The sequence below is a fragment of the Euleptes europaea genome, chromosome 4, assembly GCF_029931775.1.
Source record: "Euleptes europaea isolate rEulEur1 chromosome 4, rEulEur1.hap1, whole genome shotgun sequence".
Taxonomy (NCBI): domain Eukaryota; kingdom Metazoa; phylum Chordata; class Lepidosauria; order Squamata; family Sphaerodactylidae; genus Euleptes; species Euleptes europaea.
Genome location: NC_079315.1, coordinates 4557501 through 4573012, shown reverse-complemented (window position 1 = coordinate 4573012; position 15512 = coordinate 4557501). Strand labels below are relative to the sequence as shown.

Here is a 15512-nt window from a genome sequence, read left to right as displayed (position 1 = left end):
ATCATTGCGCGTTGATTAAGCCGTGGTCGGAACTGGCTCTTCCACCTTCTATTAAGAACGTACAAATTAAATACTTTTTTTGTGTGTGTCTCTCAAACGTTGAAAGGGTTTCTTTCTAACAATCTTTGGCTAGCAAAGATTTTTTTTCATTATTAAATACTCTGAAAGGCATATAACTTCCCATAGCTTGCAATCCTTAGCCTGCTATGGCCCTGATTCAAAGAACAGAAGTGGCAGCGAGCGACGGACACCCAGGGAGGCTCGCCCGAGGCTCTTCCTGATGCCAAAAGAGACAACGGAAAGGGAGTGAGTGCTGCAAGCCGCCGTGGCCGGCCGTCTCCTCTCGAGGTAAGTTTCGAGGAGGGGAAAATAATCAAAGCAATTGAGCTGTTTAAGTTTAATGCTCTTGACAGATTCCACCCCCTATACCATCAAGTTTATACAATGCCTACATGAAAGAACTTTAAGCCACAACTGTGCCTAATCTCATACTTTGGGGGGGGGGGGGAACATGATTTACAATTTATTTAATTTTCTATTCATACTTCTGGAAACCATGGGGGGGGGAACCTCCTTTTGGAGTGTCGCAGTGGAGGTTTTCTGGAAGAGTGGCGGTTAGCAACTCGGGGTTTTTTAATTTATTTCTTGTGTGTGTGTAAGTGCTTCAATCCAAAGGTCCTGAGTCGAGCGGTTCACCCAAAACACTACACCAGCCTGGCGCTGAGTCTATGGGGAAGCGCGTAGCCCGTGTCACTTGAGCTGCTTAGTAAACTGTAGTGGTCCTCAGCATCGCTGGAGCATCCGCTACTGTCCATTTCCGCCGGCGGAAATTCAATCCCTTCAATGTCCACCTCTGAAAGAGAGACGATGAGAAAAGATCGGTCATACAGAGGATGGTGCTGAGTCACTGGAGACACTAGGTAATTATAACAGGTAAAGGTCCCCTGTGCAAGCACCGGGTCATTCCTGACCCATGGGGTGACGTCACATCCCGACGTTTCCAAGGCAGACTTTGTTTGCGGGGTGGTTTGCCAGGTAATTATTCTAAACTATAATATTTCTAGCAAACGAACAAGCTCAGCTCATTCTTTGTACTGCTTAAAATGTACTTTTAAATGGTTGCACATGCAAAGAAAGGCAGACTTGGACACATGGAGTACAGAGCAAAGGAAACATTATAAAAATGGATAAATAACTGAATGACATATAGAAATTATTAATTCAAGTTACAGCAGAACGAATGTGAATTACCTTGTTCGGAGTCAGTGGATATTGTGGAACCCAGGCTGTCCGTGCGGACTCGCTCCAGACCCTGCACAGAGAGTTGTTCCAATCTACGCTTGAGGTATCGATGTTCTCGTTGTAACTGTTCCTTAATATTTAGAGCTTTTCGGTCCTGTTCTTCCAATTTCTAATAAAAACCAACAAAATCCACTTATTTCTTATTGTATTGACTATTCTTGTGGCATATGGAAGAAGACGAGGAGGAGGAGGAGGAGGAGAGTTGGTTTTTATATGCCAACTTTCTCTGCCACTTAAGGGAGAATCAAACGGGCTTACAATCGCCTTCCCTTCCTCTCTCCACAACAGACACCCTGTGAGGTAGGTGGGGCTGAGAGAGCATGACTGGCCCAAGCTCACCCAGCTGGCTTCGTGTGTAGGAGTGGGGAAACAAATCCCGTTCACCGGATTAACCTCCACCGCTCATGTGGAGGAGTGGAGAATCAAACCCGGCTCTCCAGATCAGAGTCCACCGCTCTTAACCACTACACCACACTGGCTCCCATGAAGCATTCTACGAAGTGGTTATGAGAACGCCTGCGTGTACCGATTTTATTTTATTTTATTGGTATTGCCACCTATGTCGGCAGAGAGCACAAGGAAACTTACCACAAAGCAAACGCAGTTAAATTTTTCACTGGTACTACGAAATACAATAGCTTCTATTGTTTGGAAAAGTTATAGATTGATTAAATCTCTTGGCTAGCACATAAGACTGAGCAAATCAGTCTTCAGGAAATACACAACCGCACCAAACAAGCACGCTAAAGCCAACGCTACTGGCAGACATATTTTTTACAGTAGATGGCACTTGGAAGCTGACAAGCACTGCTTGCTCTCATGCGAAAGTGGGCAGAAGTCAGGGAGGCGTGTCTCGGAAACAGGCACCGCCTGCTCATGAGCGGGCCGTGGCTGCAGCCTAGAGCTGGCTGAGATACATTCTCTGCCGGCAGACGGAGAGACACCGGAAAAACACAGAGCGCTTCTTGAGCTGCTGCTAAGAGAGAGAGACCGAACATGCCTGCCTGTGGCCAGGATGCACTTCCCACCCCTCCACCACCTGCTTCTCGGCCATCAGCCACAGCTCAATTCAAAAGCAGTGCTGCAGATCAAGCTAAGCCCAGAACTAGAAGCCAGCGAGGCGGGTTACGTGGCCCGGCCAGTTCTAGCCACGGCTGCTGCTTGCTCAGCTTTCTTTCTTTCAACTGTTGAATTTGAAATTGTGTCATGCTGATAACGACAGAGTCTCTCGAAATAAAGAAACGGGACCTATTTTTACAAAGATGTGGCTCTTTAACACTATGAAGCGGGAAAGGGAGATTTTACAACCGAGGTCTTATCAGCAGTCCCTTGTACTGTTATCCATTGCAATAAATTTTTAAACGTACAATAAAATTGTACGTGTGTTTTTCTTTCAGTATATACTACACCACCGTGGTGTAGTGGTTAAGAGTGGTGGTTTGGAGCAGTGGACTCAGACCTGGAGAACTAGGTTTGACTCCCCACTCCTACATATGAAGCCACATGGGTGACCTTGGGCTCTGTTAGAGCTCTCTCAGCCCCACCTACCTCACAGTGTGTCTGTTGTCAGGAGGGGAAGGGAAGGTGATTGCAAGCTGGTTTGAGTTTCCCTTAGATGGTAGGGAAAGTCGGGATTTAAAAACCAGCTCTTCTTCTTCTTCTATATGTAAATGCTCTTTATACCATATTCTTTCACTGATTCTTCCTATGAAATAAATGGGAACTGGTTTTCTAAGAAATGTGAGACGTAATTGTGAGCCAGTGTGGAGTAGTGGACTCTAATCTGGAGAACTGGGTTTGATCCCCCACTCCTCCACATGAGCGGCGGACTCTAATCTGGTGAACCAGGTTGGTTTCCCCACTCCTCCACGTGAAGCCAGCTGGGTGACCCTGGGCTAGTCACATTTCTCTCAGCCCTACCTACCTCACAAGTTGCCTGTTGTGGGGAGAGGAAGGGCGAATTCCATTTTTGGATGAACAGTAACGACAACGATTCCTGAATTTCTAGAAGTAAAACCTTAAAAAACACAATATTCTGCTTTACCTTAATGTGCGTCTTGGCCCTTTTCAGAAGGCTGAGGGTTGTGTGTCTACTGCTATCTGGCCCAAGAGGAACAAGCTGCTTTAGTTCATCCAAATACAGCCGAAGCTTAGCCCGCCTGAAAGGGGTAGAAATCAAAGTGTTATTTCCTTTGTAGTAACCTGACATAGACAGCAAATCCTTCTGTTTGCTCCCTTCTGCACAAAACTCGCTACAGCAACTATGGATTTCCCCCCCACACACACACACCCTGGTGGTCACTGCATGGGTACTTTCACTTGTGTTCGCCCCCCGGTCTATTTTGGTTGTCCCTTAGAGTTATGCATGAGTTTTCCCTCCATCAGATGTGACCTCGCTGCCAGCCCTCACAAATCCCGGGACTTCCCGTTCCTCTGTTAACCCGATTCTTCCCTCTCCCCTGAGCTCAGCCCGGATAAATCCCCATGCAGAAGGCAAAGCGTGAGACACGCAAGCGTGGTTTCTCTCACAGCCAGGTCCCTCTTCGCCACCCGCGGGAGGTTTTTGGGGTGAAGCCTGAGGAGTGTGGGGTTTAGGGAGGGGAGGGGCGTCAGTGCCATAGAGTCCAATTGCCAAAGCGGCCATTTTCTCCAGGGGAACTGGTCTGTCAGCTGGAGATCAGTTGTAATAGCGGGAGATCTCCAGCTACTATCTGGAGGTTGGCGACCCCAGCCGAAGCAGAGAGAACGAGCAACAACACACTTATCTTGCGATCTGTGGAGTGTACAAGGGCAGGACGTGACGAGGTGGTTGTGGAAAGGCTGCGTTTATCCAGTCATGCTGTGAAACAGTGACAAGAAACTGTTTTCCATGCTTGCTTTTTAAGGAGTCGCGGAATGGATGGCAAGATACGGGGACTGGCGCTTTAAGTGTGGGCATCGTCAGCAAAAAAAAAGGAGCTCGGCACTAAAAATAGGGGTGGGAATTTGTCACCGGGTTGGCGATGCAGAAATACTGCCTGAAAATACAGCCTTTGTTGAATATAACTTGGCTGCAGTTCTCAGCACAATCTTAGTACTGTCAATGAACCCCCTTTCTACTTGAGATCCACCAAACCTTACTGTAGTCATTTATGCATGGGAGTTTTACCTGAGGTTCGTTGCTGGCTGGACTCACACTTTCCTGTTGGGAATCTATGCACCGGCCGTCTCCCAAGCTCAAATCAAGTCCCGCCTCTTTAAATGCTGCTCTGTAATTGGCTTACTTCGCAGTGCTCACTGTGAGAGAAGATTCCCCCCCCCAACTTAACTGCCGCATAAAAAAAGCACTTTTAAGAACCAAAAGCGGAGCAATCTGAAAGCTGAGGGGCGGGGGGAGAGAAAGAAAATCCAAGCCTTGTTTTTAAAAAGCCTTTCTTTGGCCCAGAAAGAGCTCTGAGGTAGAAGGAAGCACTTGAATCCCCGCCTCTTTACACACTGCTTTGTGATTGGCTGTGAGAGAAGCCAATCTTCTGTGTTTCCCTGGCTTCCCATCTGCATGGAAATTTGAGCTGGGCTGAGCTCAGGGGAGAGGGAAAAGTCGGATTAACAGAGGAATAGGAGGACCCAGGTTGGTTTTGTGTTGAAACAGCATCGAGCTACCAAGGAATGGGATACAGCGCATACTGAAAAGTTAGATCCTGGCTGAAACAGGGAATAAAGGAGGTTACAGCGACTATGCATAAATGACCTTTGACTTTTTACATCATGACTGTAAGGACACAGTAGACCAGAGGTTCCCAAACTGCTCCAAGGAGCACTCAGTGTTCTACGAAGCATCTCCTAGGGCTCCGTGAAGAGATTGGAAAGAACAATACTACTGTCATTCGGTTGAGTATATAGGTGCTAGGTGAAAATTAGTGATCCGCAACGAATTTCTCTCCTGAAAAGTGCTCCATGACTCAAAACGTTTGGGAACCCCTGCAGTAGACATAGATTTTGGGCGGGATCTTAAATGCTCAGAAGTGGATCTTTCCCCTGCCTTTTCCTTCTCTGAATTTATTTTTCTACCTTACTGACAATCTATCTCCTGTATTATTCATCTGACCATGTTATTATGATTATTAAAATGGGATTTGGTGATAATTTTACCATTGGGTTCAGTTTCCCGCCCCCTTTTAAAAACAGTTTACTTGTGAATATACTGCCCGGTAAAATTTGCGTATTATATTGTGCATGGAATATAATGCCTCTAATGTCCTTTGACCTTTTGTATTTGCATGATATGGTTTAAAGACATTCATATTCCTATAGCCTTGGTATTCTACACCGCATTTTGCCTTTGGTTATTTTCATCCTGTTGGAAGCATTTCAGCTTTTTAAAAAGCAAACGTTAGAATTCAGGGCTTTGCAGCCAAACCTGAAGCTGCAAGTGAGGGCTACATGGATCTTGGAAGGCTTGAAGAGGGGAGTGGACCTATTCACCGAGGAGAGAGCTATTCGTAGCTACTAGTCAAAATGGATACTAGTCATGATGCATACCTACTCTCTACAGTCTTAGAGGAGCATGCCTATTATATTAGGTGCTGTGGAACACAGGCAGGACAATGCTGCTGCAGCCATCTTGTTTGTGGGCTTCCTAGAGGCACCTGATTGGCCGCTGTGTGAACAGACTGCTGGACTTGATGGACCTTGGTCTGATCCAGCATGGCATTTCTTATGTTCTTATGGAGGATGGGGCTATCCATGGCTACTAGTCAAAATGGATACTGGTCATGATGCATACCCATTCTCTCCAGGATCAGAGGAGCAGGCCTATTCTATTGGGTGCTGTGAAACACAGGCAGGACAATGCTGCTGCAGTCGTCTTGCTTGTGGGCTTCCTGGAGGCGCCTGGTCGGCCACTGTGTGAACCGACTGCTGGACTTGATGGGCCTGGGTCTGATCCAGCAGGGCATTTCTTATGTTCTTATCTTGGTTTGCAACGGCTCAAAATGTCCTGATTCATTGCTTTCTTCTCTTTCTTATTATTGCTTTCCCTCCCTCCCTTCTTTCTACTATTTCTTCTCCTTGCTCCTGGCAAAATGGTGGAACACAAAATCTAAGGTAATTCTTCCAAATGGCACAAAAGACAACTTTGGGTAGTGTTACTGCTCTTTACTACTGCTACAGACAGACTAACACAGCTACCCATGGTGATCTCCTCCACAGCAAGGCTCCCTGTGTGTGATAAGTGCTATCAGTATAATGCCATATGCTTTATCTCATTCTTCGCGTGCTGTATTTTTACTTATGCAATACCATTTGCTACTTTAGAAAAGAGCAGGAGTCCAGGAGAACCTCAAAGACTAACAAAATTTCTGGCAGGGGTATGGAGCTTTCCTAAGCCACAACTCACTTCTTCAGACGTGACTCTCAAAAGCCCCTACTTGCCAGAAATGTTGTTAGTCTTTAAGGTGCTGCTGGACTCTTGCTCTTTACTAAAGCAGCAAATGATATTGCATAAGTAGAAATACAACACACTAAGAATGTGATAATGCACATGGCATTATACCAATAGCACGTACCACACACAGGGAGCCTTGCTGTGGAGATCACCATGGATAGCCGTGTGAGTCCGCGTGTGTGTGTGTGTGTGTGTGTGTGTGTGTGTGTGTGTAAAGTGCCGTCAAGTTGCAGCTGACTTATGGGGACCCCTTTTGGGGTTTTCATAGCAAGAGACTAACAGAGGTGGTTTACCAGTGCCTTCCTCTGCACAGCAACCCTGGTATTACTTGGTGGTCTCCCATCCAAATATTAACCAGGGCTGACCCTGCTTAGCTTCTGAGATCTGACGAGATCAGGCTAGCCTGGGCCATCCAGGTCAGGGCGAATCGGCCTGTAGCAGTAGAAAAGAGCAAAAAAGTCCAGTGGCACCTTAAAGACTAACAAAATTTCTGGCAGGGTGTGAGCTTTCAAGAGTCACACCTGAAGAAGCAAGTTGTGGCTTACGAAAGCTCCTACCCTGCCAGAAATTTTGTTACCTTTAAGGCGCTATTGGACTCTTTTGCTCTTTTCTACTGCTACAGACAGACTCACATGGCTACCCATCGTGATCTATTGCGGGAAGGTTGGACAGGTGGTGCAACTGCACAGAGGACCACTGAAACACCATAAGTTACAGGTAAGCAGCAACACACACAGGGGGAAAAGACTAAAGCTCGGGGGGGGGGGCAGAGTATTTACAGTATAAGAAATCAAAGACTGCACTGCCAAATGCAGCACTCTTCCTGGCTCTCATGGTTTATGAATGTACACAATTGAGCCAGGGGGGGGCTGTGCTGCAGAGCTCAGGAAACAGGACGCTGCGGGAAGATGCTGTTGCTGTGATATCGTAGAATTCACCCAGACAGGAAGAGGAAGTAGACGCTGGACCAGATTACAGCAGTGTGACCAACACAAGTGACCCAATGATTAAAGCACCGACTGGATCCTCTGTAGCTCTTCCCAGGACCTTCATAACATAAAAACACAGTAGGCTCTTTCCTTAAGTTGGCAGTTCTATTAATACAAAAGGCTGAAACTTTTAAGTCTCATGGGAATACAGAGGAGAGGGGTATTCATGGCTACTAATAAAAATGGATACTAGTCATGATGCATACCTATCCTCTCCAGGATCAGAGAAGCATGCCCATTATGTTAGGTGCTTTGGAACACAGGCAGGATGGTGCTGCTGCAGTCATCTTGTCTGTGGGCTTCCCGGAGGCACCTGGTTGGCCATAGTGTGAACAAACTGCTGGACTTGATGGGCCTGGGTCTGATCCAGCAGGGCTTTTCTTATGTTCTTATGAGGAGAGGGCTATTCATGGCTACTAATAAAAATGGATACTAGTCATGATGCATACCTATCCTCTCCAGGATCAGAGAAGCATGCCCATTATGTTAGGTGCTTTGGAACACAGGCAGAATGGTGCTGCTGCAGTCATCTTGTCTGTGGGCTTCCTGGAGGCACCTGGTTGGCCACTGTGTGAACAGACTGCTGGACTTGATGGGCCTTGGTCTGATCCAGGATGGCCTTTCTTATGTTTAGAGCCTGTTCCACATCTAGGGGATACAGATCCTGTTCCACCTCTAAAGTAGGCTGGAAGAACAATGATCTGGCTAATATTTCAAAAGAATCAGATACCACCTTAGGGAGGAATTTTACACCAGAGCGCAGGCCCACCTTAACCTGATGCGTCAGGACACAACATAAACATGGTGTGTCGCATGCACCTTTCAAACTGCCTTTTCATCAACTGTGAGAGGACCAGTCATTGGTTCCAGTTCCCAAACAGGTATGAAAGGCATAGTCCGGAACATGTCCTTCAAGAACTGTTTCATTAGAGGCTGGGGGTGGGGGAAGGAATTTGCCAATCATCCTGCGATCCAAAGCCAGAATATCAGCCAGATGTACCCTCAAAGAGATGACTAGTCCCTGCAAGTACAGGTGAAGTTCTCCAGGATAACAGTGAGCAGGACAAGAGGTGCCCTTCAAGGTGGAAGGCAAATTTGCAAAATCCAGTTTCTTTAACAGGAGTATGAATGTCTAGAGAAAAGAGCAGAAAAGAGCAATCCAAATGAACAGGGGATGAGAGCAACTGCTCTATAAGGAGCGGCTAAAAAGCTTAGGGCTGTTTAGCTTGGAAAGAAGGTCGTTAAGGGGAGACATTATAGAGGTCTAGAAAATTATGCATGGTATGGAGAGAGTGGACAGGGAGAAGCTTTTCTCCCCCTCTCATAATACTAGAATGCAGGGTCATCTGCTGAAGCTGGAGGGTGAGATTCTAAACTGATAAAAGAAGTCTTCACACAACACTTGGTTAAATTGTGGAACTCCCTGCCACAGGATGTGGTGAGGGCTCCCAACCTGGAAAGCTTTAAGAGGGGAGTGAACATGTTCATGGAGGAGAGGGCTAGCCATGGCTACTAGTCAAAATGGATACTAGTCATGATGCATGCCTATTCTCTCCAAGATCCCTTAATTCCTCAGCGCAGGAGAGCTAACACGCTCACGTCTTTCACCGGCCTCCCCGCCCTAACCTTATGAGGGTTCAGTGATGGGAAGGCGGAAGGTAATATATGAACCAGGTAATATATGAACCAAGCAATGAAATCGGTTCCCCAAAGAATTCACAATATACAACACACACACACTTACAAATTCAGGTTGAGTATCCCTTCTCCTCCAAAATGTCCTATCCTTAACAGCCTTGCTCAGGTCTTACAAACTGAGGGCTGTGGTTTCCTTTATAGAGTCAATCCATCTCTTGTTGGGCCTTCCTCTTTTCCTGCTGCCTTCCACTTTTCCTAGCATGATTATCTTTTCCATTTACTTGTCTTCTCATAATGTAACCACAGTACAACAGTTTAGTCATTTTAGCTTCTATTGCATCTTGAAGCCCTCACTTCTAGCTTCTAAGGCATTCTGGAGGACATTGATTCATAGGGTCACCATGAGTCAGAAGCTACTTGACAGCACTTAATACTCACACATCCCTTATCCAGACTGCTTGGGACCAGAAGCGGTCCGTATTTCAGATCTTTCTGTATTTTGGAATATTTGCATATACATGAACACCTGAAGCTGCTGAATCAGTATACTGAATCAGACCTTTGGTCCATCAGTCAGTATTGTCTACTCAGACCAGCTGCAGCTTTCCAGGGTCTCAGGCAGAGGTCTTTCACATCACCTTCTTGCCTCATCCCTTTAACTGGAGATGCTGGGGATTGAACCTGGGACCTTCTGCATGCAAAACAGATGCTCTACCATTGAGCCACAGCCCCTCCCCTAAAGGAAGAGTACAATTAAAGAACACATGAATACACGAAGCTGCCTTTTACTGAACCAAACCCATGGTCCATCAAAGTCAGTATTGTCTACTCAGACCGGCAGCGGCTCTCCAGGGTCACAGGCCGAGGTCTTTCACATCACCTACTCGCCTGGTCCCTTTAACTGGAGACGCCGGGGATTGAACCTGGGACCGTCTGCATGTCGAGCTGATGCTCTACCACGGAGCCATGTCCCCTCCCCATAATGAGATATCTTGTGGGGGGGATGACGACAACTCAAGTCTAAACACAAAATTCAGGTTATGTTTTATATACACACATACACATAGAATGTAATTTTAAGCAATATTTTTAAATAATTTTGCATACATTGAACCATTAGAAAGCAAACTAGCATGCTGCTGAGGGCCTGTGAGTAATGCCAGTCGGGTCAGTCTGGATATTGGTTGTCTGGATAAGGGATGCTCAACCTGTATCCATCCAGTAGCTGACATGCAAGAAAGAAAATTAGTGACTTATTTTAGAAGTTAAAAATATTTCCCCCTCACACAGTGCACAATTGACTTCACCAAGTAGAATAAGTACTACGTGCAATATTGGGGGAAGGCTGTGGCTCAGTGGCAGAGCATCTGCTTTGCATGCAAATGGTCCCAGGTTCAATCCCCGGCCTCTCCAGTTGAAAGGTTCAGGTAATGGGCGATGTGCGAAAGACCTTTTCCTGAAACCCTGGGGAATCGCTACCAGTCTGAGTAGCGACTCCTGCCCTTGATGGACCCGAGGGTCTGATTCAGAATGAGGCAGCAAAGCTGAGCACGTGAAATTCCCACTGACTTCCAACGGGAGAGGCTTTGACTATAGACTTAGTGTAACTTATCGCATCGAAAGGCACATCAGGCAAACAAGAGGAGGACATTCTTATAAAAAATCATAGAATGATAGCATTGGAAGGGACCACCAGGGTCATCTAGTCCAACTCCCTGCACAATGCAGGAAATTCACAACTACCTCCCCCTCCACACACACCCGGCGATCCCTACTCCATGCCCATAAGATGGCCAAGATGCCCTCCCTCTCATGAACTGCCTAAGGTCATAGAATCAGCATTGCTGTCAGATGGCCATCTAACCTCTTCTTAAAAACCTCCAGGAAAGGAGAGCTTACCACCTCCCGAGGAAGCCTGTTCCACTGAGGAGCTGCTCTAATTGTTAGAAAGCTCTTCCTAATGTCTAGATAGAAACTTTTTATTTAATTTCAACCCGTTGGTTCTGGTCCGACCTTCTGGGGCTACAGAAAACAACTCAGCACCATCTTCTATATGACAGCCCTTCAAGTACTTGATGGTTATCATAACCCCTCTCAGTCTTCTCCTCTTCAGACTAAACATACCCAGCTCCTTCAACCTTTCCTCATAGGACTTGGTCTCCAGTCCCCTCACCATCTTTGTTGCCCTCCTCTGGACACGTTCCAGCTTATTTTCATCTTTCTTAAATGGTGGTGCCCAAAACGGAACACAATACTTTAGGTGAGGTCTAACCAGAGCAGAGTAAAGCGATACCTTCACTTCACGTGACCTGGACACTATACTCCTGTTGATGCAGCCCAAGATCGCATTTGCCTTTTTAGCTACCGCATCACGCTACAGAGATCAGAACTACAATATAATGGATTAGCTCAAGCAGTTGCTTCCGTCAGGGAGAGTATTATAGTATACTGCAATTGTCTACTGCGTGAATCACCCCCTTTACCTAAAATTCAATGTTTTGTAACCCTCTCTTCTGTATAATATGTCAAACTTTTTGGCAGCTTTTTGTTTGCTCATGTTGTTTTCCAGTTCGTTGACCCTAATCCGACTGGATTGCCTTGTTCATCACAAATCTTTGCTGTTCACTGAATTGTTTCTGTCGTGATTTGTAATCCACCTGGGGTCTCAATGAGAAAGTCTGATTACAATAAAAAAATCCCCCCGTGACAATAGTAGTTAGCATAGGCTAGCAAGTACAATAGCCCCACTATATCATTGCTACTTACCTATGCTTCTCTAGTTCGTTATGAGAAGACCTTTAAAAACAAAAGAGAGTATTTTAGAGAAGTATTACCTGCTGAAAGAAAGAATGAAGATATCATGAAAGAATCCACATAAGAAAACACCATTTTTGGAGGCAATTCTTTCTGACTTGCCAACTAGCATAGCATTCGTTTAGCTTATTTTCCCAAGTTTAATGGAGCGTGGGGATCAATGTTGAATCTTTTTGATCCAAGCAATACAGCGCTGGTGATGGAGGTGCTTCTCTATGACTAGGGAAGAACAAGTTTGTTTTAATTCCCTGATTTTCTATACCTTTAAGGAGTCTCAAAGCGGCTTACAATCGCCTTCTCTTCCTCTCCCCACAACACACACCGTGTGAGGTAGGTGAGGCTGAGAGAGCTCAAAGAGCTGTGACTAGCCCAAGGTCACCCAGAAGGCTTCATGCGGAGGGAATGGGGAAAGCAACCCAGTTCTCCAGATTCGAGTCCACCACTCATGTGGAGGAGTGGAGAATCAACCCCGGTTCTCCAGATTTAAGTCCGCCGCTCATGCGGAGGAGTGGGGAAACCAACCCGGTTCACCAGATTAGTCTGCCGCTCTTAACCGCTTCTCCATGCTGGTGGTGTACAAAGGGATGCACAAAGCCCCAATGAAATTAACTGGACAATGCTGGTCAGGCACTCCCTCTCAGTTTAACTTAATCTGCAGGGTGTTGGCAAAGATGAGCTGTGGAGGGGAGAACAGATGAGAATGATCAGTTGAGAAGAAGCCTGGCCTTTGCTTTCCTCCCTTTATTGCAGACTTGACTGTATTTTCCAATCAGTCTCTTGACGATGACTCCTCAGAGCCGCCAAGCCCAGATCTTGAAGGCTTCTGTACTTGCCAGTCAGACAGAATTCTGCTGTGTGACTAGGACACCAGAAGTAGCACAGGAGCCCTCTCAAGTTCCAACCCTGAGACTCCTTCGCTAGCTGACGTGCACAACCACCCACTTCCTTCCCCAAGCATGGTTTCTGTGGGTTTAGCAGGAACCAACAAGAAACCAAGCAAGTATAAGAGTTGGTTTTTATACCCTGCTTTTCTTTAAGGAGTCTCAAAGCAGTTTACAATCACCTTTCCTTCCTCTCCCCACTACAGACACCTTGTGAGGTAGGTGGGTCTGAGACAGTTCAGAGAGAACTGCGACTAGCCCAAGGTCACCCAGCAGGCTTCATGTGGAAGAGAGGGGAATCAAACCCCGGATCTCCAGATTAGAGTCCACCACTCTTAACCACTACAACACGCTGGCTCTCGAGGCTGAGAGTGTGTGACTAGCCCAAGGTCACCCAGCAGGCTTCATGGGGAGGAGTGGAGAATCAAACCCGGTTCACCAGATTAGCATCCATCGCTCTTATCCACCACACCACATCTGCTGATCTGAGAGCAGAGAACCTTTCCCCATGCCCAATCTGAAACAGCTTCTCTGTTTATGGACAGAGGAGGTCTAAACAGAGTCAAGAGACCGATGAGGTTGAAGAATAATTGTCGAATCAAGAGCTAGATTTGAGTCCGGTAGCAGCTTGGACGCCAGCAAGATTTTCAGGGTATGAGCTTTTGACAGTCCCCACTGCCTTCATCCGATAACTGGAGAAGGAAACTCTCAAAAGCTCATACCCTGAAAATCTTGCTGGTCTCCGAGCTGTTCCTGGACTCAAGTCTAGCTCTTCTACTGCAGACCAACAGAGAGCCAGTGTGGTGTAGTGGTTAAGAGCAGTTTTCCCACTCCTCCACATGAAGCCTGCTGGGTGACCTTGGGCTAGTCACAGTTCTCTCCGAACTCTCTCAGTCTCATCTACCTCACAAGATGTCTGCTGTGGGGAGAGGAAGGAGATTGTAAGCCGGTTTAATGCTCCGTAAAAGGTAGAGAAAGTCAGCATATAAAAAACAACTCTTCTACCTTCTCAAACTGCCTCCAAACAAAGAACTCGAATGTGAAACTGCTGATGTCATGTAAATATGCAAGGCGTCACTGAAGCCGGCCTCCTGACTAAGAGGGCTGGAAATGTGCAAACTAAAAAAAAAGAAGGATATTTAAAAAGTCAGCTGAGCAGGTCGGAAGAGCAAAAGAATTCCAGGCCAGCAAAGCCAGCAGACTCTTTCAACAGAAAGCAGGGCTGTAAATGTGTGCCAGTGGCACGGCAACCCAAAGCGGAGGGCTGCAGAAAAAAAAATACCATGACTAAAACAAACACGGTGTTGTTACTACTTTAGTTATTTATGCATTTGCCTTTTTTTTTACTACAATAACTACTATAAAAGTATTGGGAGGGTGCAAGTTTATGTTCTTGACTTGGGCGCAAAAGTAGCTAGTTATGGTGTCGATGGGATATCTATCTATCTCATCAGAGAATGATGGGAAAGATATATCTTTCCCATACATATAAAGGCAGCTAGTTGGGGTAGCCATGTTAGTCTGCTGTGGCAAAACCAAAAAGGAATCTTGTCATACACACACACACATATATATATATGTGTGTGTATACAAATAAAAAGGCAGCTAGCAAGGTAGCTATGTTAGTCTGTTGTGGCAAAAAAAAAAAAAGGAGTCTAGTGCCACCATATAAATAACATGTACTGTTGTTCCAGCTTTCATAGTTAAAGTATACACACACACATATAAATATATGAAGGCCGCTCGCGGGATAGCCATGCTAGCCTGTTGCGGCAAAACCCAAAAAGGAATCTTGTGCCACCGTGACACGTATCGCAGTTCCAGCTTCCACAGCCCATTTCATCCGATGCACGAAGCCAATCCACGACGCAGGCACGCAACTGCTCTAGACAATTGCACTGTGCAGCATGCATGCATCCACCCCACCCCACCCCACCCCCAGCAAGCCTTCACGCCAGAGCATCCACAACCCCCGAAGGCCTGCACGGGGGTGGGGGAGGGGTGCAGATCCCGCAGAAATCCGCCCCGAAAGCAGCAGCAATGTTGTACGCGTGGCAGCGAGCGTAGGAGGGAGGGGGAGGGGGAGGGGGCTGGCAGGCCCGGCCCCGGACGGGGCAGTGCTGGGGGGGAGATGGAATGGGGGGGGGCGCCCCCTACTCACCGGCAGCTCTGGGGCTTGCGGGCCGGCCTCCTCCTCCGGTCGCTGTCGAAGGGCAGCACCGAGGCGTAGCCGTGCTCGGCCTCTGCGGGGCAAAGAATACGGGCCGGGCGTGAGGAGGAGGAGGATGAGGGGGGGGGAGATGAGGAAGGCCGGGCCCTTCGCCCGGGAGGGGAGGGGGTGTAGCCAGGGTCCCCCACCCCACCCGCCAGCCACGCCCGGCCCCTCCACACACCTCTCTCCCGCCGCTCCAGGTACTCGGCGGCCTCCAGCAGCATCAGCAGGGAGTTCCACTCCATGACCTCCTC

At 47.1% G+C, this 15512-nt stretch overlaps 1 protein-coding gene across 1 annotated transcript; it reads right to left on the bottom strand.

Annotated features, from left to right (window-relative positions):
* Positions 1 to 704: 704 nt before the first annotated feature.
* On the bottom strand, positions 705 to 15512 carry MXD4 (MAX dimerization protein 4). The gene is made up of 6 exons (XM_056848795.1): positions 15440 to 15512; positions 15208 to 15289; positions 12118 to 12147; positions 3347 to 3461; positions 1252 to 1411; positions 705 to 853 (listed from the first exon to the last, which is right to left on the bottom strand). The coding sequence occupies exons 1-6, from the start codon at positions 15501 to 15503 to the stop codon at positions 705 to 707; spliced, it is 600 nt and encodes a 199-aa protein (XP_056704773.1). The 5' UTR covers positions 15504 to 15512.

What these genes read in the sequence shown, in the direction of transcription:
- MXD4 (XM_056848795.1), bottom strand. Translation starts at nt 15,503, where the DNA reads ATGGAGTGGAACTCCCTGCTGATGCTGCTGGAGGCCGCCGAGTACCTG. An exon ending in CGCAAGCCCCAGAGCTGCCG is followed by an intron (nt 12,148 to 15,207) that starts GTGAGTAGGGGG and finishes TTGTTTTTAAAG; the next exon opens with GTCTTCTCATAACGAACTAG. An exon ending in ATCCACTGACTCCGAACAAG is followed by an intron (nt 854 to 1,251) that starts GTAATTCACATT and finishes TCTCTCTTTCAG; the next exon opens with AGGTGGACATTGAAGGGATT.